This window comes from Daktulosphaira vitifoliae, unplaced genomic scaffold (genome assembly GCF_025091365.1).
Source record: "Daktulosphaira vitifoliae isolate Bord-2020 unplaced genomic scaffold, ASM2509136v1 Scaffold_1, whole genome shotgun sequence".
NCBI lineage: Eukaryota > Metazoa > Arthropoda > Insecta > Hemiptera > Phylloxeridae > Daktulosphaira > Daktulosphaira vitifoliae.
In genome coordinates this window covers 31,833,310-31,860,919 of record NW_026099572.1, presented here as the reverse complement: position 1 = coordinate 31,860,919, position 27,610 = coordinate 31,833,310, and the positions used below count along the sequence as shown (strand labels likewise).

At 25.6% G+C, this 27,610-nt stretch overlaps 1 protein-coding gene across 50 annotated transcripts in view; it reads right to left on the bottom strand.

The window, feature by feature from the left end:
- Positions 1-27,222, bottom strand: part of LOC126894099 (cell adhesion molecule Dscam2) — a 60,269-nt gene extending 33,047 nt beyond the window's left edge. For 8 of the 50 annotated variants that reach the window (XM_050664830.1, XM_050664832.1, XM_050664844.1 and 5 more), the window contains exons 1-6: positions 26,937-27,222; positions 14,086-14,267; positions 13,160-13,298; positions 10,288-10,449; positions 3,809-3,958; positions 2,278-2,401 (exon numbers count right to left, since the gene is read on the bottom strand). In XM_050664830.1, coding sequence (XP_050520787.1) covers positions 2,278-2,401; positions 3,809-3,958; positions 10,288-10,449; positions 13,160-13,298; positions 14,086-14,267; positions 26,937-26,994 — 815 coding nt within the window. In that variant the 5' untranslated portion in view covers positions 26,995-27,222. Of the gene's footprint in view, positions 1-80; positions 162-195; positions 239-441; positions 566-1,472; positions 1,597-1,747; positions 1,872-2,109; positions 2,228-2,277; positions 2,402-2,627; positions 2,752-3,808; positions 3,959-5,065; positions 5,234-5,845; positions 6,011-6,910; positions 7,073-7,963; positions 8,129-8,250; positions 8,416-8,766; positions 8,935-9,901; positions 10,091-10,287; positions 10,450-11,482; positions 11,642-13,159; positions 13,299-14,085; positions 14,268-26,936 lie in introns of all 50 variants that reach the window. The other 42 variants (XM_050664807.1, XM_050664810.1, XM_050664806.1 and 39 more) reach the window with 21 other exon arrangements.
- Between the last annotated feature and the right edge of the window lie 388 nt (positions 27,223-27,610).

Sequence of the window (27,610 nt, the reverse complement as noted above, 5' to 3'; positions counted from 1 at the left end):
ACAATGCTAAAATTGAAATACTAAAATAAATCATGATGGACCTAATGCTTTGGTTTTGTATAACATAACATTGAACTCACCGAAAAAGGGGTACCGGAAAGCTCTGTGCTAAGCATAGAAGATTTATATTCTGCTGTACATTTTTTTCAACCCAGTTGTGCNTTCTGCTGTACATTTTTTTCAACCTAGTTGTGCCTACTTTCTGGTGGTACTGATGGTGCTTTTGCACCAAAGGGCTCTATAGAAATTAAATCTTTATATTATATCTAACCTGAATAATGGGATAGGAAAACCTTGTGCTTCACATTGTAAACTCAAGTCAGTGTCTGATTTCATTCGAAATCTATACGTTTCAGATTTTGTTTCAAATGTAGGAGACTTTATACCAACAGGTTCTATAATTATTTTTTTCATTTTATTAAGTTATAGCTACTGTCTCACCTGAACTCTGGAATTGGGAACCCCTGTGATTGACACAATAATGCAATATCATTTTTTGAAATTTTGCGCACCCGAGTTCCTTCAAAGTCTGATGAAAGTGAAGGAGCTTTAAATCCTACAGGATCTGCATTAGAAGTCTTATGAGAACTTAAATGAAATAATTCTCAAAAATAAAATTATTAACCTAAGTAATACCTGAATGTTGAAATATGAGTGGTAAGTAATTTTTTGTAATGGATAGTTTAAATAAAAAAAAACCAGCACAGGGGGGTCGCAGCACAGTGGGGACGTGTCATAGATGGATCAAGTATAATGATATCTGACAGTGATTAAAATCACTATCAAAAAATATATAAGAAGTTATTATAAAACCATCCTTCTCACCTAAATTCCGGTATGGGGTAGCCCTGTGACTGACATAACAATACAATTGGTGAAAATGCACGTTTTTTTAAACCTGTACTAGAGAAATCTGATGATAATGTAGGAGCTTTATATCCAATGGGTTCTGTAAGATTTAGCGTAAAGTTTTGAATGTATACAATTTTTTACGAAAAACCTAAATGTCAGCGATTAGCCCCATGCGACAATTTAATTCACTTTCTAATTTCTTTATTATTCTCACCTAAATTCTGGTACCGGATATCCTTGAGATTGACACAATAAAACGATGTTCATATTTGATGGTCGAATTAGTATAGTTCCTTTAAAATCAGATGCTAGGGCAGGAGATTTAGTACCAACGGGCTCTAAGTTATAGAGCGATTTGTAAATAAAAAAAGGCTACTACTAATCTCAAAAATGTATTTACTTAAATTGTAATCGCGAAAAATATAAATAAATAAAAGCATTGTGGAATATTCTCACCTGAAATTTGGGACAGGATACCCTTGCGCTGTACATAAAATAGATAAATCTGAAGACGAACGTTTTCTATATCTCGAAATTTCAGAGTCAGTAGAAAAAACAGGAGATTTAAACCCTACTGGTTCTAAAATATTTAATGAAAATTAACAATAGAAGATGTGTACCTGAATGAAGGGACCGGATAACCTTGAGCCTCGCAAAGTAAACAAAAACTTTGTAATATTGGTTTTTTGAATTTTGATATTTCATCATCAGATGGAAATGTTGGTGCTTTTAAACTATATGGTTCTGGAAGGATTTTTTTTTTTATATATATATATGGTTAATTCAAAATATAATTTATTATTTTATTTTAATATTTAATATAAAACTCCTTAACCGTCTCTTTAAATATTAAATATGAGTTTTTTATAGACTTGTATTGAAAAGAAAAAATCACCTGTACTCGGGAACAGGGTACCCTTGTGCAGAACATAGTAGGGATATTTGTTCAGATAAGCTTTTAACGAACCAACTTGACTTCGAGGACGATGGAAATGTTGGAGATTTTAAGCCCACGGGTTCTGTGTATCAGAATTGTAATTATACAACTAAAACATTTTTATCCTGAATGTTGGTTAAGTATCGACTTAATTATAACAAAGTAGAATAATAATTTCTCCATTTTTTTGTAAGGATAAATTTTTTATGCATAAATAAAACTTTAGACTATTAGCCTTTACAAGTATTTTTTTGTTCAAAAATTTAAGCGTTTAAAACCATTGTTATTTTATTAAAACAAAATAATCATATTTTATCTACCTATGAGAAGGAACAGGATACCCTTGAGCCGGGCATAACATATTTAAATTGGATAAAAATCTGAATTTGAATGATTCTGCCATCATTGGAAAATTAGGTGCTGTTGCACTTACAGGTTCTAATATTTAAAACATGAAATATTTAATTAAATTATAAAATTCTACCCACCTTGAGACTGGTACAGGGTACCCTTGGGCTGGACATAACATATCAAACGAATTAGATAGTTGGGTTACAAACCCTTGAATATTTGTTGTCGAGGAGAATTTTGGTGCAATACTAGTTATAGGATCTAAAATTAAACGCGTGTATGATTTAAAAAAAATACTTTTTTAAATAAAAAAAAAATGTAATATTTATTATTGTCTGGCGTAAAAACATTTTTAATAATTCAACATTATAAAACTCAAATTCATTACTACAATTTTTATAGATACTTTCAAGTTTGACTGGGTTTATTTCAAAACAAATTTAAAATGTAAATATTTTTCAGCAAGAAAACCTATTTATATTCTTACCTGTAAGAAGGTACTGGATTACTTTGAGCAGAACTAGTTAAAACTATATTTTGACCAGACCTGAATTGATAGCTTTTACCAGTCTCCTGAGAAGCAAATTTTGGAGAAGAACTACTCACAGGCTCTAAGTATCATAAAAAGTGTTCGAGTAACACAAAAATTTAATAGTTCAGCCAGATAGATATACATAAATTTAATTTTAATTAACTAAACTGACTCATGCTTTAATGTGTCGCAGGGGTACCCTATCCCAACATTCAGGCTTCATTCTTCACCGAACACACATTTTAAATACAACAATTTATATTTTACTTTCATAGTATTGAAAAATCAAGAATTTTATAATTATAACGTGATTATAAAATTAAATTTCTATTATAAAAAATAATTTTTAATAATTGTGACACAATATTTTAAAATATAGACTTAATATTAAAATGTATGTCCGAGTAGATTAAATTATATATATAATAAATTCATGTTGCATTTATAATGTCATATAAAATAACATTAATAATAATATATTAAATGTATTTTCCTTTATATTGGTCTTTTTATTAATCTATAAATGCAACACTATTTTAAATATATATATGTGGCCAAATTAAAATTGTAATTCTAACATTAAAATATATTAAAAAAATATTATTTCAATTAAAAATAGAAATGTATTTTGAATTAAATTTTGAATAAAAAGTTTTAATTTAACTTTAAAATTATTTTTAATTTAGCCATAACAATATTATTCAAAAGTACATTGACAGTCGATAAACTATATAATGATAAATATATTTTTAAAGTACCTTAAGATGTACAAAGAAGTAAATTCATAGTTGAATAATAAATCAGAAAGTCTACAAACTGATTGGATAAACTCAAAATTAATCCTACTTAATTTTTTTTTTATTATAAGCAATTTTTTTATTAAATAAAATTACACTAAATATTAATAATATCCAATACATCCCAAAATTAATATTTTATTTATAAAAATTGATAGTAACATTATTTAAAGAAAATTTAAATGACATTTCTCAAAAATTATAGAAAAAATAGTTTTTTACTTTTATGCGCAATTGAGAAGGTTTTAGTTTTACTCTGCCGTTTTTTAGTTTTTATATCTTTAAAAAAATTTATACAATGTCAATGTACTTCATTATTTACACAAATTTTTCTCTAACCTGTGATAACTAGTCTTCCTTTTGTAGCACTAAGTCTTGTTTCACCAGTAAGTCTGTGCTTTGTACGACATTGATAAGATTTAGTTCCATCTTCATGGGTTACATCTCTAATGTGCAACTCACCAGACGGTAATACTAAATATTTACCATCTTAAATAAATAAAAAATATATTAATTAAATCAGTACTCCACCATAATTTTTTTGCTTAAGCTTTTTAAAAGAGATTTTACATTTTAAGAACAATAATCTAACATAAATGAAAGAATGTCAAAAAGTTTTATTTGTAAAAATATTTAATTATATTCCGTTAAGTTAATTTCACAAAAGAGTGATAAAAATATGTCTATAAAAAGTAATAAAACGGTATTTATAGAATTATTTTTTGCCACATTGTCAATTTTTTAAGAAAAATGCGAAAATTAATTTTTTTTACCAAAAAAAAAATTACGTAACGACATTCAATTTTTCTTAATTTTTATAATNAAAAAAAAAATTACGTAACGACATTCAATTTTTCTTAATTTTTATAATACTGAACAAATGTGGTATACTTTTTATTTGTTGAAATTTATGCCTTTGAATTAACTGAGAAAATAGAATATTTTAAACACGTAAAAAAGTATATATGTAAAATCTCTAACTCTTAAAGTGAATATATAAAATTAAGTTCCAATAAAAAAATGAATGCGATGATAAATTATTTTTAAAATCGAAATTATTTTTATAAATAAATATAAAAATGGACGCAGTTTTTAAATAATTCTTTAAGAAAAACTTTAGGGACAGTTAAACATCCATTAAAAGATCATCCATGTAACGTCCATCACTATATTTATAGTTGAATTTAAATTAATTCCACGTTAAGAGTTTTTAAGCATATAAAGCATTTTAATACTAATAATATAGAATATATAGAAGTATTTAATATTGTATGTTACTATATGATTTTTATTATTTTATTTTTCAAAGAATAGTAAATATATCACACATAAAGAGTTACAAAAAAGTTAAAATACTTCTATATAATCTCATATTTTCAGTATACAACTAACTACATAAAAGATTCATTCATGACATTCATACTAGAATAATAGGAATATAAAGGATAATGAAGCAATTGTATGGATAAAATCAAGGAAACCGCAACGTACCCTTGTTTATTTGATAATTCTGTGAAATAATCGATACCGATAAAAAATTTCTCATTAAAAAAATAAAAGATAAGAAAATTTGTCATAATTTTAATTCAATGGTACCATATACTTGATTTGATTCAACTGAATATTCATCCCCGTCATTTGATGACCAACCGGATACAAATACATAATCGGCAACAAAACTAGGAATATGACATTTTAATATCGCCGTATTGCCACGAAGTACAGACTCGTCCATCACATTAACGGTGTACAATTGATTAACAACTAAAAATAGAGAATTGACTATAGGAAATAACAGACCGAAAAAAATTTTAAGAGATACTTTTTAATTTATTTTAAAATCGATTTGATTTATGATACAAATAAAATTCTAATAACTCGAATATAATAATATGATATTAATAATAATAAAATAAGTTTACAAGAAAGAACAAAAAAGAAATTTCCAACCATTCAAATACAACATAAAGATTTTTACCAAATTTATCATTAGATGAAATTAAATATTTGTTGCCATTTGTATCCTCCCAGGATACAACTGAAACATAATCTGTTACAAATGACGGAATAATGCATTTAAAAAGAGCCGTATTGCCTCTGATTACAAACATATCATGTAATACAGCCTCGTAGTATTGATTAACAGCTACGAAAAATAATGAGTAATAATTTAATAAACAACCTAAGAAGAACGTGTAATAATAATATTTTTACTTAAAAGCGACATAATTGAGAATGAAACAGCCGATAACATTTTAAATAGTTGAAAAATTCTCTACAGTTAAACATAAAATTATACAGGACTTCGTATAAGGTTAAAATCCATTCAACAAATCACTTATACAAAATAAAATTATTCAAAGCATATATAAGTACCGATATCTTCAGCACTGAAGTAGTATTTGTCACCATTTGTGGCTTCCCACGAATCTACAATTACATAATCTACCACAAATGAAGGAACTGCACATTTAAAAATTGCTGTATTTCCTCTTATTACGAACATATCGTAAACCTGTGTTTCGTAATACTGATTTACAGCTGAAAACGTTAGCCAAATTAAATTGATAATCAAAAAAGTGTTCAGTAAACCGTTGTTGCCGGATGAAAAAGGAATACAAAATTATCATTCTATTAAAGAAGTATTCATTAATTTTCTTAATAATACATCATAAGGCGAACCATTGTTTTCTTCATTCATTAAAAATGAATCTCCAGAATCTGAAATCCATTCCTTAATTTCTAGAAAATCTCCAATAAAACTGGGAACGATACACTTTAAAACAGCTGTATTTCCATTTNATAAAACTGGGAACGATACACTTTAAAACAGCTGTATTTCCATTTAACACAAACTCATCATTCACACGTAACTGATATAATTGTTCTACAACTAAACAATATTTCATATTTCGTATGAATAATAAAATAAATAAAAATCAATGTTCATTTATTAAAATTTTTAAATCTTTGAATTTAAGTAAAAATATTTTTTGGATAGGAAAATGATTGGCTATACAAATATTCAAGTTTGCAATCGCTCTAGAATTATCTACATTATAATTTATAATATAAAATTTATACCCAATGTATCGATTGTTGACCCTATACTATTACCATATTCATCTAACCAATCTAAGATTTGAATGAAATCAGCAACAAAACTTGGAATAAGACACTTAAAAATAGCTACATTCGCCAGAAGTACATATTCGTCAATAACTCGAGTTTCATAAGATTGGCTAACGACTAAGAAAACATAATTTTGATTAATTTTTTAATTAAATTAATCAAAAATTTCATAACAAATATCAACATTTTTTCCTAAGACTTTATTATACGTTCTTTAAAATATTCAAAAAAAGGAAAAAAATAGGATTTGTTTAATACATTGAACATCGTAACTAAAACCACAACAATATTTTTTTAATTAAATTATACCATAATCTTTATTGGGATAATATTCATTCCCTAACGAATCTTCCCATTGAACTACCGAAACAAAATCAGCCACAAAGCTGGGTATTTCACATTTCATTATAACACTATTTCCTTTGATAACATACTCATTATCAGCTTCTACTTCATATGATTGATGTACAACTATTAAAAAACATAATTATCTAGGATCGATTCTTAAACTAAAATTGTAAAAATTATTTGTTTAGTAAGTACAAAAACGATAANAAAAATTATTTGTTTAGTAAGTACAAAAACGATAATTAAAACAACTATAATATAGATATAAAGATCACTAGTTTTCTATTTTAAAAATATTTTATTATTTATCTGCAGTAAACCACATAAATCACAATAGTCTTACTCGGTAAATGTATGAAACTTGAACTTATTCTTGAATTTCAACAACATATAAACATAATTTCAAAAGAACAAAATTTTATCAAGGTACACTCAAAAAAATACACTAATTTAGACATTGAAAATTTTGAAAAATCACAAAAGATAACAGTTATGTATAGATAATTATTATGCTAAGAAGCAGTTGTTTTTTTGTAACAAAGGATAAAATGGATTAAATTCATAAAACAAACAATAAATCTATATCAAAAATCATTTAGCCTACTATGATTATCAACTGAGTAATAAAATTCCTGTCCATCAGAAGATACCCATGAATCTACTGAAACGAAGTCAACTACAAAACTTGGAATTTTACATTTGAGTATAGCCGTATTACTGAGTATAACATATTCATCTTCTGTCCCAGTAACGTAATTTTGCATTACAACTGTAAATCGTTTATACAATTTGTATTATTAATTATTAAAACATTTAAGGGTAAATATAAAAAAGGTAAATTAAATTTTTTTTTAGTAAATTTGTCTCTTGATTATATCCCAATAAATATACCTGTTTATTAATTGATCAAATCCATTCTTCATGTTACCAATTTTACTAATTTTCTATTGTTATTGTGGATAAAAAGGAAATTCATTTGTACATATAGAATCTGAAGAAAAATGTTTATTTTACTTTGATCTGTTTCCTTAGTAAAAAGTTGACCATCACTTGAAACCCAAGAATCAACTGTTACAAAATCAGCTACAAAGGACGGTATATTACATTTTAACACCAGTGAATTACCCCTAATGATATATTCTGAAGGCATCAACTCCGTTTCATAATTCTGATTTACAACTAGTATAAAAATTCAATAGTTCAGAAAAACAAAACATATACACGCGGCTATTCAAATTGAAGGAGTTATAGAAGGAATTAGATTTTTGCGACTCTCATTTAATTCTAAGTAACGTCTATACCATAGCCACTATCAATATAATTAAACTCTTGTCCTTCTGATGATATCCAAGAATGTACAGCAACAAAATCAGCAACGAACGAAGGAATCGTACATTTTAGTATAACAGCATTGCCACGTATCACGTATTCAGTTACTACTTCGGAAGCATATTCTTGACTTACAACTTTTTGTAAAATAAATGATGGTATATTAAAAATAGTGAATCATTTAATTTTAGACAAACTTTTAACCTCAAATTATGATTAGATACATTTATAGATTTAAGTCAACTTACGAACAACAAATTTGATTACATAAAAAAAAATGTCTAGTCATTTCAATAATCGTTAACTCATATAGAATACAGACAGTATTACATAATATTAAATTAATTCACGTACATTTATCTCAGTCAAAACAAAACATAAAAAAATCTTTGTAATTATTTCTTTGTAAGGGTACGTCGGATAATGAAGTTAGATGATTTTAAGTTTGATTTTCTAAATATATTGATACGATTAGATTTTTAAAATACCTTCATTATTGGTATGTTGTATGTTGTATGAATTTTCAGTATTATCCGTCCACGATAAAACTGTCACGAAATCAGCGACAAATGAAGGTATACTACACTTAAAAACTGCCGTATTGCCTCTGATCACGTGTTCATTATTTACCTCTATTAGATAATTTTGCGTGACAACTGACCGTAAAATAACAAAATTAAATTGTTTTGCTAACAAATAACAATAAATATCAAATCTTAATTTAATAATTTTTATTTGCAGATGGCACACGAATATTAAGATATTAAAATATCGCATGTTACACTCCCTTTAAGATGTCTAACATTACAATTTAACACTAAAAGACTAGTGTGATATTCAACATATATTTAGGAAACAAAAGAGCGCGCAGTCATAATAATAAAAATTAGATACCATTTATTCGTCATATTTATGGATATGATCTAATTTGCAAATACCATCATACTGAGTAGACATAGTAAAAAAAGCATTTCCAGTGTCATCATGCTACGATATAACGGATACAAAATCAACAATGAAAGGTGATACATCACATTTTAAAACAACCTAATTTCCTCTGATAGCATAATCAGAGATAATCCTACATCACTTCTGTAAGGTTCTTGAATTACTTTAAATGTTTAATTTTTATTGAAAAAAACATAAAAAATAATTATATTCTAATATTTTACTAAGATAAAAGACAACTAGCTCATTCCGTAATAAAATTTTTGAAGTATTAAAAAAAAGGACGAAAAGGAAAATTTGATTGTATTAAATCACACATTCATTATACGGAGAGTCAATTTGTATTTCTGTTATACCGTAATCTGTGACTTTATATTTGTTGTCACTATGATAAACGAAACCAGCATCATCTTCCCATGAAACTACACTGACATAATCAGACACAAAAGGAGGAATATTGCATTTAAATAATACTGAATTTCCACGAATCGCATATTCTGGACTTACGTCACTTCTATAAGGTTCAGCAAGAACTAAATAAATGACACATTATTAAAATAAAACTTTAATGAATATAAAAAATTTAATAAAATATAGTGTAGGGTAGTTCAAAAAAAAAAAGGAAACTTGACAAATATAATCCATTCACACAATATTATATTTTGTAAATGATACCATGATTAGTCAGATTCAATGTAACGCCATTGATAAAAGAGTTTTCATATACATTGTTGTTGTCATCTTGCCAAGATACAACTGATACAAAATCAGCGATAAATGGTGGAATGCTACACTTAAGCACAACTGAGTTACCTCGAATCACATATTCATTATTCACTTCACTTCTATAAGGTTCCTCAATTACTATACGCAATTATAAAATACAAAGAACAAAATAAATATATATTTATATATAAGTAATTTAAATAAATAGTCACTAAATAAAATTTTTGCGGATCACAAAAAAAAGGAATAATGTATGTTACTCTAAGGATTTCTTTCATACTCTCTCATAAACACAATGGATAAGATAACTCATATAACTATATTTGTATAGATACCGTAATCAGTTCCTGGGTAAAAATTTTCACCTTTTTCGGTATGCCAAGACAATACGGAGATGTAATCCGCAACAAATGAAGGTATACCACATTTCATTACTACTGAATTACCTCTTATCACTGGTTCTTTATTAACGTCTACTTCATAATATTGACTCACAGCTATGATAATACAATATCGACAAAAATTATATCATGTTACACAATAACTTGTTTTGGAAGGGTACGTTTGGGTATCATTAAAAAAATAGTTGAGTAGAATTTTTTCCATACATGAATATCAATAGTTCATAATATTATCACAATATATAATTTTAAATTTGTGTTTTTTGCACATAAACAAATTTAATACCATTTTCAAACCCCGGATAGAATATTTCTTCTGTGTCAGTGTGCCATGAAATCACAGATAGAAAATCGGAAACATACGACGGAGTTTCGCATTTCATAATAACTGAATTTCCTCGAATCACATATGCCTTATTGACATCAGTATCGTACGCTTGTGTAACGACTATAATAACGTGACAGTATACATATTATTGAAAAAGACAAAAAATTAAACCATTCGAAAAGTTTTCAAAATTTTATATTCACTATAATAAATGATCCAAAAAATTATCATACGTCAGTATGCTATTTTTGATGTACAAGTTAATTTTACACATAAATAGTATAATTTTCACATAAAGTATAGAAAATTCGTCATAAATATAGCATTTTTATCACTATTTATCAAAATTTATCCTTACGCCATATTCATTAAATACATCCAGTAATGTATGTAAAAACTCGGACATTTTTTTTAAGACTGTTAAAAATAAAGTTATAGTAACTGTGTATAATATGCCAAATTATTTTAAGATACATTTATGAGAACTTGAACAAGCATACATGATGACGTAATTTGGATTTTAACATGAATGAAAAACGTCAATATTTTCTTCGTGCCCAACAAACAAACAAATTAATACTTCAACTAGATAATTTTCAAATAGCAAAATGGGGGGTGTGACATTTAAATCCCTTTTATAATTACATCACTGCACACACGTTTATCAATATAAAGGAACTTTTTTGAATACGAAAAAATTAATGTAAAATTTGAGGAAATGACGTTTTTAAAAGGTGCTTATACAAATAAGACCATCTATTCGAAAAGAACCAGACAATTCACATTAGTAAATATCCCTACCATACTCTGATCCTAAAACATATTCCAAATCTCCAGTAATCCAAGATACCACTTGTACGAAGTCAGAAACATAGGATGGTACTTGACATTTCATCAGAGCTGAATTACCTCTTATAGCAAACTCTTTTATAACGTCAATTTCATAACTTTGAGCAACCACTAACAAATAGATATTTCATAAAACTTAAGTAACAAATGTTACAATTTATACTTTCGTTATCAAATATTGTTTGTATCTCTAAAAACAATAATGATGTAAAACCATAAGTATTTACTATTGTAGAATTTAACAACGCTGTAATAAAAAAAATCATTAACATCGTACAAGACAATTTCAAAATTAAAATGTAATAATTGTATTTAATTAACTGTTTATAAATAAATACATGTAGTGAATCAAATTGACCCATGAATTAATTAGCTAATTCACTCNTCTCTAAAAACAATAATGATGTAAAAGCATAAGTATTTACTATTGTAGAATTTAACATCGCTGTAATAAAAAAAAATCATTAACATTGTACAAGACAATTTCAAAATTAAAGTGTAATAATTGTATTTAATTAGCTGTTTATAAATAAATACATGTAGTGAATCAAATTGACCCATGAATTAATAAGCTAATTCACTTAAGTGTATTTTATAGATGTTTATTTTATACATATAAATTAATTTACAAAAAAATCATTAATTGTTGAAAAATAACTAATGATGATATATATATATCATTTTTTTATTCTTTTATTTGTCATAGGTATATGATTTTCGTTAAGTTGCAAATAAACCTTTTAAAATAAGAATTTAAATAAAACAAATTATTTTATTTCCTTGAAAGAGATTTTGAAAGTATCTTGTACGTATACCTAAAAAGTATTAATATTAATATTTACACTGAACATTAGCTGGCACTTGGCTGGAATTCTTTTCTAAAATTATAAACATTTTGGTTAAATATTTGGTTTCCTTGTGTGGCATGACACTATGTATTTAATAAAAAATAAAAAAAACATCGTTTTAACTAATAAAAAATATTTTTAGACATAATAATAATTTGACTTTAATAAAGTATCTTATAATAATATTTTTTAATAAAACGTCATTGTTGTGAGTATTATTTTCCAAAACAGTGCTTACTATAAATTAAACTATTTAAGCTATCTAAACAATAAAATAATAATTAAACAATTTATTAATGTACTTATAATAATTAATCATTATCGTGATCATTGTTTTAGGATTCTGACCAAATACCAGCTAATAATTAAATATAGATAGTATATTTCTGTCCCACTGAGAAATTAATTTCATTTTGAAGGGCTAAAATATTACGAGGTGTAATTTGCTATGTATTATTATTATATATAATATTTAAAATATTGAAAGGAATTTATGTTATAGTTATTAGTTATATTAATCATTTGAAATCTATTTAAAATGAAGTTATAAATAAATAAGTGCAAGTTTGTGAGACACAAAAATACTGAAAGCTTAATTCGCAATTTTCAAAATAATAGATAACAATTGCATTATAAATATAAATAGTTTTTGTGTTTAACCATGTGTCAATGTAATTATCGATTAATTAATTATTTGAACAAAAACAAATTAAGCTTTATTCGTTTCAGTATTAAACAAAATTTGAGAATGTATGGTATAATGTTTATTATAAATACACACCAGCTCGAACATTCACATCTCTGGAATGTATTACTCCAACGCGATTTTTGGCCATACAAATATATACTTGGGCGTGAACGTCTTGCCTATAATCCTCAGCCCGAAAAGGCGGAAATACTAAATTTCCGTCACCTTTTACCTATTTTAAATGATGAAATATCTTTAAATAATTGACTAAATATTATTTGAATACTAAATTACTTAATTGGTCTAAGNTTTAAATAATTGACTAAATATTATTTGAATACTAAATTACTTAATTAGTCTAAGACAACTTATAAAAAATTTTTAAAATGTTAGTGTAATGTGTAAATCATAAAAATATTAAAGTACTAACTATTTATTTTCTAATAAATCTGTTATCTAATTACAAGTCATTATTTTATTATTTTAAGTAAATATATTTCTCTGCATAAATTCAGTTTGCTTTTAAATTATTTATAAAAATAATATTCTTATAATAAAATAATATTAGTACAAATCTAAAAGATAATTTTGGAACAGACTTAAATACTTCAAAATAACGCAAGATTATAGAAATAAAACGCTGTTCTAAATTTTCTCATCATACGATCCAAAAATAAAAATGTTTCTGTCACCTACTTTTCCCTTTTCTCTAGAAGGTTAATAAGTTCAACAACCTAAGTCCTTAACCTGAGACCCATACCTCATAACACTTATCTTTTTGATCTAAAGGAATAATATTAGTTTAACGAAAATTAGTTTTAAAAAAATACATTTTTAATTAATAACTCATATCTAAGTAATAACNTACATTTTTAATTAATAATTCATATCTAAGTAATAACTAGTTGTAAAATATTTAAAAAAATGTGTAAATAAAATCGTAGTTCTAAATACATAATACCTTTTCCTTTTTTGTTTAAAATATTTAATTAATTTAAAAATTAATAATTTATTATTACCTGCCGCAATCCAGGGACGTCTCCAACAGCAGTACCATCGGCTCTAATCCATATGATTTCTGGCCTAGGGCTTCCTCTTGCTGTACATTCAACTGTAGCTCCAGTAGTATTTGAAAAGTCTACTCGGTTCTCTGGTTCTTTAATAAACATCGGACCCATAGTTGTATCATCTTCAGCTAAAACTAAGAACCCATTATACATTAATTTTGTATACTATGAAAAATTATTTAGGCATTTTTAAGTTTAAAGTTATTTAAAAAAGAAGCTTCTTTAGAAATTTCCTATGTATTACAAAAAATAAAATTTATTTAAATAACTAATTATATAATTTAATTTTATATTAATCATAAACCTATACATAAAACAAGTATAAAAATGATACTGATTGATTTCTATGTACCTTTAATGGTGTCATTATGTAAAATACTTATACTTTATTTTTATTGTATCTAGTATTCATAAATAATAGAAAATTTTAAAAGTTATGTATTTTGATTTAATACGACACATTTTTATTTTATAAGAAGCATATTTTAATATAAAATTTATTTATTTAAATTAATATTTAATATTTATAACTAAAAGTTTTAACTAACATATCTAAACAATTAAAATTTTAATAGTTCATAATTTTAATAATTTATTCAATAAAATAAATAATTCACCTACAAAATAAATTTATAAACTAAAAATATATAGTAAACAAAAGTTTTGTGTAGAACCCAACGTCAGACTCAAATATTCTGCAAACAATTCTCAAACAAAATTATTATTTTATCAATAAATATTATTCATAATATTATAAAAGAATTTTAATTAATAATTATTTTTCCTGAGCGCTTGTTAGCACATAAATAATTTTGTGTATACAGAAACATACATATATCATTTTGTTAAATGTTTTGATAATAATAGTGATATTAGATTAATAATATCTATAAAGAAATAATTGGGCGTATAATAGAGAACACAATTGAACTCATTTAGTCGTTAATAGTTAACACATATGTTTGTATTATTAAAACGTTATTGTCGTGTTATTAAAGTTGTTTAAAAAGAAGGATGTAAAAAACTTGACCTATAATTAAATTGATACATATTATCTTCAGTATATCGTACACGATAAAACTATTTTCATAATATATTAATACTAAAAATTTATAAAATCGAAAACTACTTTGTCAAAACACTGTTATCATTCAATAACATTATTGCTTTAAAGAATTTAATACTTGAAAGTTCTTAAAAACTTTAAGCGAACTCATAAAATAAAACCTTTGAATATAATAAAATTATTTTATAAATCAAATACATTTTTACAATAAACAAAGAAAAGATAGGTTAAACTTAAAGACAATTTCTTTAGTTCTATTCCTAATTATAATAACATATAATATTTTTGATGGTAATTAAAGACAAAAACGATTTTAATGTTATTCATTTCTTGTATCAGTAACTAATGGTATGGTTAATATTATAAATATACTGTTGTTTAAAATATTAAGTATCTTAACCAATATTTGATTTTATTTGATAAAATTTAAAACCGAAACTCTAAAATAGTCTTTGTGATAGATGGTAAAATATAGAATAGGAATTAAATGTAACAGTAATACATATTTTTTCATTTGTACGTACATTAGTATTTATACTTGCATTAACAAATTTTGGATAAATTGATTTTTCAAACAAAAATAAATTTTTTTCCAAATTATATTTGAAATACTTTTTACTATTGACTGTTTAATTAAAATTTAATTAATTCTTATAAAACATTGTAAATATAAAGTATATTGCAAAAAAAATTATTCCTAAGTGTAAATTATAAAGTTAATTCTCGAAAATTAAATAAGAACCTATTATTTTTTTATTATTAAATGGAAACGGTCTAAATAAAAATTTGACAGGTCGATAAACAATGTTGTATTATTACTTTTTAAGTTGTTATAGAGAACCAAGGTGCGCAACGTAGAAGAATTGTTATCTGTGCATTATGGTAAAAATAGAGCTTCGCTAAACACTATCCCGTTCCTCCCCTTTTCTAGATCTTCTAAATCTCAAGGAACTTACACATTAGGTATTCAAACCGCATGAAATTAAGTTAGTGGATTAAAATGGTGTTCACATTATAAAAACTGCGCTACTTCAAACAGTGTCTATCTAGGGGCGAATCCAAAATTCTTTCAAAAAGGAGCCCAACAAATTTTTAGTCATCTCAAAACACATTATATCAATTAAAAAGACCATTTTATTTTTTGTTTTTAAAAACAAAATATGAACGATAGTTTGGGGATGAGAAACGTGCTCCTTGTGTTCTCCTTCCGTATTCATCTTAGCATGCAGCCACAAAAAATATTCATATTTAATTTAATGCAATAGATCGCGCGCGGTTAAATTGCCTTGTGTGCCTACATTATTATTATTTTTATAATATTTATAACGGTAGATATTTCCAACACTGTAAAATCAACAAATTTTTATGAGATATAATCGTATCAAAATATGTAACATAGATTATTTATTTATTTGAAAAAAATTACGCCAAACAGCTATTTTAATTAATACATATAAAAAAATAATATTAAGAATAATAAAGATCAAAACGAAAGGATTTATAATATTTATATACGTTTAAACGAACTTATGTCAAAATAAGGAGAACATAAGAATAACAACAGAAATAATGATAAAACTTAATTTACATAATGATGTAATATACTTGTACAATCATTTATTAAGATTTAATTGGCAATACAATATTTAGCAATAGACGTTCCACGACGTATTACTTTTCATTAACACGATTTTATCAATTAATTTAGTAAAATTAAACATCGAATAAACAGGCTTATAACAACAACATAGTTGAATGATAAAAAAATAATGATATAATATTATTATAGTCAACTTTTTTTTATGTACTATAAATGATTACAATTATTATCTGTAACACAAACCTTCCTCTGTGTAAATCCAAGGTTAGCAAATTAATATGTGAGTTAAATTAAACGCGAACGGAAACTCATGCTTACATGTAGCTGTTATACGATGTTGCATATCTTCAACAGTATAATAATATTATCCATAGTTACTCATAATTAAATCATATTACGAGTCAATACCTTAAAATTATAAACTAAACACGCTGTATGGTAGTATAAATTTCCTTACACCAATTTAATCTTAAAAATAAAGTTGAATAGACAACAGTACATAGCCAAATGAAATACCATTGTTAAACGTATAACATAATCAACATTTNAAAAAAAGTTGAATAGACAACAGTACATAGCCAAATTAAATACCATTGCTAAAAGTATAACATAATCAACATTTTTTTCATTTTTGTCAATTAAAATACTATATTATTGAGCATTTTTTTTTTTTTAACGATTTTTCCGTGAATCAAAATACATAAATCTTGTGCAAAAATACCAAAGGATAAAGATGAATGTATTTAAAATAATAGTGTTATTTTACGTTAGATATTATCCACACTCATGCCAATGAAATTTTATTATACATTATACTGTTACTTCATTATTAAGTTGAATATCATGATTAAAACAATACAATTCTGTATAGCATTGTCCTCAAATATTACCACCATGGACGTGCCGCATTGGTCGGCTGTAATCTTCATAATGAGCAGTTGCATTACCTTATTACTCTATCAAACCATGTACGAGAGTACCAGTATGAAAAAACATTTAATATTTTATATGAAACTAAATAAAATTCGTTGTTTTTATTACTAAACACACGTATTCGTGAGAGTGTTTAAAAAATATGTCAGGTGAACATAGCAGGTACAATTCAACAATAATCTTATATACGGATCCAGATTTGTCTGCGTTAGTGATCCCCCACATGTGGAAAAGAACACCTGGCTTCCAGCTCATCACCCCCGGACGGACGTGCGAGTATGGGCACAAATTCAAGTACTGCCAGCAGCTGCAAGGTTCTGCCGTGATAGCCAACATCTGTCACGGGTTTACATTTTAGTTTATTCGGTTATGATGGTACAGAGTTTTAATGGAAGTATAGTGGTCGGTGTATAATATTTAATATAACTAATGACGCCGCCGCCTCCGCAAAATATTATATTGACTTGCATCAAACAACAGCCTATACGTACTTAAATATTGAACAACAAGTAATAAAAATTGGTAAAATGACACTTATTTAAAAGAGTTAAAATGCTTTCGTAATCATATTTTATTAATAAATTATTGGCCATGCCACTGTATGCATATTATATTCAAGTATGCGTGTTGATGTTTATTCGTTTATTCGTCAGGTATATACGCATGAATCGAATGTATATAACGCATAGCGTGTACCTTCATAAACACCATGCATATAAAGCGTTCTATAGAAGCTAAAACGTTTATCCGTAATTAAAATGATAATGTCTACAATATAAAAACTTACTTATATTGATTAGTCACAATATAATATAGTTTTTACATATTTAGCTGTATTCGCCTGATATTATTTTTTAATTAACCAATACATTATAACGTATGAAATTAATAAGAAAAGATCGTCATTATAGGCGTAAATTAATAAACACGGAGTGGCTTAGCCAATCTAATAATAAAATAAGCCCCTTCAAATTTTCAGAAAAATTACATGTATAAAAAATTAATTTAGAGAGAAAAAACGCTACGATGCAAATCTGTAGATAGTGTTTAATTTATAAAAAAAACCCAGCACAGTGGGGTCGTGGCATAGTTGGGTCCAGTATAGATGATATCTGACAGTGATTAAAATCACTATCAAAAAAAACACTTCGATGCAAATTTGTAGATAGTGTTTAATTAAAAATAAAAATTTGTTAAAATAGCATATTTTTAATATGGTAGCCATTTGCGCATAGAAGATAGGTCGTCAGGACAAATTTTTTTTTTCATTTTATATTACATAAAATAAGCTTTAATGTGATATTTGTTTAAAGGACGCAGTATTTCAGGAACATTTTCAAAAATTAAGTTGAAAAAGATCTTTGTTTTTTACAATATTTCAAGTTTTTGACGCCCCCTATATAAGGGTAAATGGTCCAATTTTAATAAAAAGTATGTCAAATGAAAGATGTACTTATAATGTATTTAGAAAAAAAAAATTTGTGCTGATATATACATTTTTCAAAAAGTTATAGCATTTTTAAGTTGAAAATTTAAAATCGAAAATCGAAAATTTTAACACAAAAATAGTGTTTTTTTAACTACGGCAGCCGTTTAAATGTAGAAGAAAAAGTGTCGGGACAAATTTTTTTTTTTCATTTTATAGTACATAAAATAAGCTTTAATTTGATATATGTTTAAAGGACGCAGTATTTCCGGAACATTTTCAAAAATTAAGTTGAAAAAGTTATTTTTTGTAAAAAAGTTACTATTTTAAATCCCCCCAGTGAGCAGAATAAGTGTTAGATTTTCAAAAAAAATTATATCAAATGAAAGGGAAATATCTAAGGTTTCAATACAAAAAAATATTATTTTTATTTGTTCATTTTTGAAAAAGTTATGGCAGTTTTAAGTACAAAAAACATCCCGATAAAATGTAATTTTTATCGCAAACATTACATTTTTTTTTAAATTTTCGACAGCCATTTGCACATAGAAGATAAGATGTCGGGACAAATTTTTTTTTTTCATTTGATAGTATATAACATAACCTTTGATTTGATATATGTTTAAAGGACGCAGTATTTCCGGAACATTTTCAAAAGTTCAGTTGAAAAAGATCTATGTTTTTTACAATATTTTAAGTTTTGAACGCCCCCTATATAAGGGGAAATTGTCCAATTTTAATAAAAAGTATGTCAAATGAAAGATGTACTTATAATGTATTTAGAAAAAAAAAATTTGTGCTGATATATACATTTTTCAAAAAGTTATAGCATTTTTAAGTTGAAAATTTAAAATCGAAAATCGAAAATTTTAACACAAAAATAGTGTTTTTTTTAACTACGGCAGCCGTTTAAATGTAGAAGAAAAAGTGTCGGGACAATTTTTTTTTTCATTTTATAGTACATAAAATAAGCTTTAATTTGATATATGTTTGAAGGACGCAGTATTTCCGGAACATTTTCAAAAATTAAGTTGAAAAAGTTGCTATTTTAAATTCCCTCTAATGAGCAGGTTACGTGATAGATTATCAAAAAAATGATATCAAATGAAAGATAGATATCTAACGTTTTAGTATAAAAAAAAATTATGCTGATTCGTTGATTTTTCAAAAAGTTATGGAAGTTTTAAGAAAAAAAAGTGAAAAAATTTCGAAAATTTCAATTTTTAAGGGTAATGTCTTCAATTAGATACGATTTGTGATCTTTTGACGTATTTTTGAAAGAAATCGGTCCAGTGAGAGCTAAGAAAAAGTGGCAACAGACATAAAAAAAACACATCATAGTAAAATTAATACCTTCTCCGCTTCGCATCGAAGCTAAAAATTATATACATTAACTCCTCCAAAAATTTTATTGAAATTGCACCTAAATCTCAATATTATTTTAATATAATAGTATTAAAATTTTAATGATTTATTCTGTAAATAATCACACTAAATAGACGCATCAAGAGTAATTAAAAATGGTTAGAAAATTATATGAGGAGCAATAATTTTACCACAGTAATAACAATTGTTATAATACATTAATATCAATCATTTTTTAGATGGAAAATTAAGTAATTATACACATCAATATAAACAATATACATAAATTATATTAATTTATATACATATATAAATGTATGGTTATAATAAATATCCATTCACGTGAAATATAATAAAAATAAAAATGATTTACGAAGTTTTAATGATTTATTTTTTTAATATGCCAATTATTTAGGGTAATAATAAAACCAAATCTCTACCTTAATAATTTTAAGGATCAAACAAAAGTATACAAAATACTCAAACATATTTTACATGGTTTTTGTGTGTTCTTCTCAGTTTCGTAAAAATCTCCTACAGAACTCAGTGACGAGAGTCACGTAATATTAGAAGTGCGGGGCATATCTCTCGTAGGAATGTTAAACATTATCGGTGATCCATGGCTTAGTCTTATGTATGACGAATATCGATAACTATAAATAGTAGTAAACATTACTTCACTCTTAATAAGTTAGTAAAAAAAATTATTGTTGGTTGACTCTTTCAAGTCTCTAGATACCTATTGTTATAATGTCGATTTTTAAAAACAAAATGAACGTGGTCGACTAGACAGCCCATATTATAATAATTANACAAAATGAACGTGGTCGACCAGACAGCCCATATTATAATAATTATTATTATTTAAATAAGTACTAAGAGTGGAGACATCTTTAGAGTGGTTTATGTAGTTTGAAGAACAATAAACCGGGTGATTACACGAAACGCGGTCGAGCATAACGAAATTTAAAACTGAAACATCAAGTTTGTGACCTCACATGGACTACGAACATCAAGAAACTTCAGAAAAAAATTATTTAATCATAAATAACAACCCTGAATAATATATTGTAAATAGATATGGTATTCCAAGCTTTTGAATTGATAAAGGAAATTTTTTTCAGACATTCGTTTGTATTAAGATTTTAATGAGATAAGTTCTCACGTGTTTTTCAGTTATTACAAATTTAATAATATCATAACATCGACAATAGTTGAACAAGGCACTAGTATCAAATAAGCAGTTTTAATACACTTCAATAGTTATGTAATTCATTATGAATAAAAGATATAACGAAAGTACAGACAATTTCACTTGTGTTGTGACGCGCGCCTTCTAAAGTTCGAACGTGATCGATATGTTGTTATGGGCGGATGCTGTTTCGCGGGCAAAATTCTCCCAGTCTAGTAAATACAACATTTCCCAACAAATCGCGCTTGCGTAGGGTGTACACATTTATATACGCACTATAAACGAGTTGTGCCACTGAACTTAAAACCACAACGTTTTACAGTATTTATGTACATGATAGTCATATCTCATGCGTGCGTAACGTTAAATGCTTAAGCTTAGAGGAATAAAATGTTAAAATATCAATATTTAACGCTTTCGTGACAGTATATTTTAACCTAATTTTGTATAATCCAACACATACTACTCAGTCAAAACATTTTTGAATTTATTTATTAATTTTAATAACAAATGCTTAAACATTTTAATTTAAGTAAACAAAATTTATCTTGCAAAGCAATAGGAGATAATATTTTACGCACCACTAAAAAATTGAAATATTTTGGACTATATAGTTAAAAGGATTTAAAAATTTTAGGGTTGTCACATATGTGACAACGCTAAAACTTAAAACAAATTCAGATTCTTCAGAAAATACTCTAAAAAAAGTAACAATTATAAAAAAAAGTATTCCAATTATATCATTTTAAACTTTATTTACAATCTATCAATAGAGGCTTAATAAGTAAAGTTAATAATCTAAGACATGGCTGAATAATGACTTTATAAGTGAGACTACTACGAAACCCAACATCATAATAATTAATAATATTTTTACTGTTATAAAGACCAGTTTAGGCATATTATAAGAGCAAATAGACTGCCGCAATTTTTATTTATCAGTCTTCACATTCAGTTTAAAAGAATACCAATAGAAGTATATATAATACAATTTTTAACTTGTGTAAATAAATAAAAAAAATTAATTTAAATGTATTAAACTTTTGTTTACTAAGACAACATAGACCACTACTCTATTAATGATTATTTGGATACAAACTATTATTTGAACTAGTGTTGTGTAAATAATTTATTATAGCTTTTGAAGTGACGAAAGAAATCAATCCATAAAACATGTGTACATAAAATAAACTATGCACACTTAATACAGAAGGAGATGCACCAAATATAGAAAAACGGTGTAAAAAATTTCGTAAACTATTTTTGAATATAACTTATTACATTATCTATATTTAAGTCTAGATGTTGAGCAAATTATTTTTATCAATCTACTAAGCATAAATGCAATTACAGAGGTGCTTTGACTACTAAGCACTTCCAAGAATAACATTAACACCTCCGACCATATATCACCATTCTTTTAAAATTTTGTAAGGAAAATAATTATTAAAATCATTTCTAATATTATTGAATAAATAAGTACTGTTTTTTTTTAATATTATATTTTAATGCTGCGAGTGTGCAATATAATAAGTATATTTTACTTTAATCATAGTCAGAGACGTAGCCAGGATTTTTGCTCGGGGTCTAATGATTTTTTCTAGTTTAACACACACTATTACTAATGCTAAAATGATATACTGTTAATAATAATAAATAACCATCGAAAGGGCTACAACTATAGCTAAAATACTATAGATATCAGAAAAAAATATATGAATATAATTCATATTACATCATTGTATAATAGTTACATTAAAAAAAATGTTTTGATCTTTGGAACTTAAGCGAAATTCAAATTACTATCTGTGTTTATGCTACTAAGAAAAACTTCTATAAATGTTTTGATCGCTAAGTTATAAGTCAACAAAATAAAATAAAATAGTTCTCAAACACCTTTAAACATTAGGGGTTCCTTAATATCAGGGCCTCGATCCAGATTACGTCAAAACCGATAAACACGTGTAAAAACTTTATTATTATCAAAAACGATAACTTAAAAATCCATCAAAACAAAAAACCCTTATTTATTAAATGGTTTACCAAAAAAAAAAAAATCAATGATTTTATTATAATAATATATATAAGAAACTTATAAGAAACAATATATTATATTAAACAAAATGCGACAGATCTAACTGACAACTCTTATAACTTATATAATACCATTAAGATTTGTTGTCTAAATTTTTTTAATAATTTATGCGTTCTTAGACTGTATTTGTCATATTTTTTATTATTTTTATAAAGTAATAAAATAATATATTTTTTTAATAGTATCCAGCTTTTTACAGAAATAATTATCTCGAATCTTTATACAAAATTTTAGATACATTTTCGTAGGTCAACTACTAATGTTCAATGGTTGGCATTGTTAACAGTGATTACAATTATTAATTTGGGTGATTCTATTATTGATATCATATTATTATACAATATTTTTTGTTAGGAGATTTGATAATAAATGCGGTTATTCATTATTAACGTTTATTTATGAAATATAAACCAATTTAATAAAAAACTTAACATGTTTTAGATAACATTTTTTTTTTATTAACTTAATTTTCTACTTATTGTTGTGTTTTGACGTCAGGTTACAGATGCTCATTTGAACGTTACCAATTTTCATGGAAAAGAAATCGCTACTGTCGCCAGTAAATAAATAAAATAAATATTTATTTCCGTCTTTTACAAACGTGTACAAACGTTTAGTACAATTGAAAAATCGTAAAAAAATTCTAAATTTATTAAATATCAAATTTTTGTAGAAACGTAACTTCTGAACTAAGATAAAAGTTATCGGTATCATAATTTTTCCTTATAACTTATCTATAAAATGACTATTTTTAAATCTTGAAAAAAATTATAATAAAAAAATTATTTTTTGTAATTGTTAAAAATATCATATAAAACAATTTTAAATATAGAACTATAGTGTAATTTAAAAAAATATATAAAATGTTATATAGATCATAAGTTATAAAGGTTGTGTATTCCATCTATATATTTATATGTTTCAAAATTATTAAAATAACTAGTGTTAAGCAATTTTCTTACAAAAATGATTAATAAGTTTATCACAATTTTGGAATGAGTAATTATTGAATTACAAAAATTTTAATACATAAAGAGGATATATAACGCATATGGAACAACTCGTACTAGTGGCAATTTATAACACCGCCATATTTATCCACCTATAGTTATATCTATTCCATCCTGTATTTTATAAATAATAAATTCATTAAAATTTGTGCTGGAAAACGCAGACATTAATATCTACACCTGAAAGAATACGCTAGAATACATTACGTTTAATAAATAATAATTCAATGTAGAAATCCTTATCAAAGAACTTAACATGTTTTATTGTATTAAACGTTAACTAACCGTAATGCTTTAATGTACTACAAACGAAAATTCAAACGCACGTGACGTTATGAAAATATTGGAATGTCTAAATAGGTGACGTTTTTTAAGGATTTTGTTTTGGACGGCAACAGGATCCAAGCAGCAGTTGTCATGGGAACGTGGGGACCAGTGAACTACTGCCTCGTGATCACAGACCAGACAGGGTTGCTCTTACAGCGGAATTCAAGATGTACACTATTTTAATTCCAATAACAAACATTAATGAAATTAGCATATGATTTTACTTTTTAGTTAGAACCTTCTATGTAAAAATGTATAAATTTTACATTTAATAAAAAATATTTTAACAAAATGTATTTTTCATTTAATACATAGATTAAGATAAAAATAATTTGAATTGAAATTAACTATAATAAATATGATTTAATTTACTATTTTGAATTATTATAAATGTATTAAACATTTCAAAGTATTTAGAATTTAATCTTGTTTAAAATAATATAATAAATAATGACATCTATAAAATGCCTTGTTATTTTAGCGTAACATATAAATTTTACTGTATAAACATATTTCCATAAAATTTTTAATTAAATGACAATTCGTTATCAATATTTAAGTCAATGATTATCAACTTAACCAAATTAAAAGAAAAAATCTTTCAAAATCAAATGTAATGGGTTATTAGAATATATTCTTCAAGAGCTTATATTTTTATAACATCTGAACTTGATAAATTAATTTCTTTTTCAAAAAAACTATAAATTAAATTATTATTTACGAAATTAAAATATTAAAATTTAGTAAGAAAATTTAAACATATTAAACTTTATTCGTGACCTTAATTTTATATTCATATTCATATTCTAATTAATATTTTATTTTTATAAATATGATATCTATGTGTTGATAGACATTAATTCAAATTGACTACTTTGAAAAAGAAAATTTAATTATTAAAAATATCTGGCAAATAAAATAAGTATACACACAAAAATAAACGTTAAGGCTGTCAGAAAATCAAATTATTCTACATAATATTCAAAATAAACACCAAGATGGATTAATTTGTTTTCTTTATTAGTCAATAATTTTTTCTTGATTATATATTTAGAAACAAATAATTAAATAAGCACTAACAAATAGTTTTTATTCATTATAAATTATTTTTATACAATTAATGCAACACAAACATTAATAGACATGATACTATTTTCTAGTGATATTTTAAAGGGATTTGTGTCTATATTTAATTTTATTCAAGGGTGTACAGGAATTCTCAGATATCTTCCGTATGATGTGCATCAGAACAGAACGCCCCCATTCGGTCGATGAGGTTCATGACTCACACGCTCACCCCATTCATTATACTAGTGTATACTATATGCATGTAAAAACTGAAACTTCCTGTCGGTCAAAAGTACAGCGTTTACTATTTTGAATACGATCTATGACGTAATAGAAATAAGTTAATGTTTTCAAGAGAATCAGTTTTAATATCACCTACAGTTACATGGCAAACCAACAGCAATACGTTTTCAAAATCATCTTCTAAATTTAACAATATAACAAAATAGTTTTAATAAAACTATTCTTCATCCACTAATAAAATAATATAGAATTCAAATCGAAATTGATAAAATAAAAAAATTCTATCATAATTTTCAAAGTAAAAAACAGGGTAACAATAAGTAAATAAATGTAATTAGTACAAGTTTAATAGTAAAAAATTGTTATATTGGATTCAGTAAAAAAGTACAGCCGTAGTTTACGTGCATAATGCCCAATCTTATTTTTAATAATTGTTGATAATAAATAATAGGATTTAACAAGTAAGAAAATTATTTACCCTTCGATGAAGATGTGAAAGCCAAAGCTAAAAGAATGAAATATTTGCAGGACCCCATCTTAGGGTGGTCTCTGCGCGTCACTCCTGGCAACAGCAAAACTTAAGCGTTTAATTAAAAAACTTAAACTCGCGCACTCATACACAACGTAATTTTTAATTACACAAAAAATATCCAAAGCACAGAAAATTATAAAAATCGCACTAGCACACACAAGAGTACGCACTAACCGCAATATTCGTACGCAGAACGCATACACTGAGCGCACAACGCAGACTGCCGGTAGATGCTCAGTACACATCTAAAACCATACGCAGATGTCCAGTTATGGCTACGATACCTTTATACTCCCATCAGTGGTACCTCATATACGGTATTTATTGTAAAATTACTATGTGTTCATTAAGCACTCGGCGGCAAGCGATTATTGTAATTTCCTCGTAAATGACATTTATTAACTATTAATAATTAGTTACTTAACTGCACTCGAAATAAAAACCTTTTTATTATCAAAATCGTTTTTTTTATCAAACAAGTACAGTATAAATAAATGAATGCCAAAATCTCTATGTCAACAATTGAAATTTGAACTAAACATGATAACATGTTATGAACAATTTTTCGAATTTCACTTTTATTACCGAAAATCTCGATATATTTAAAAAATCAGAAAAGT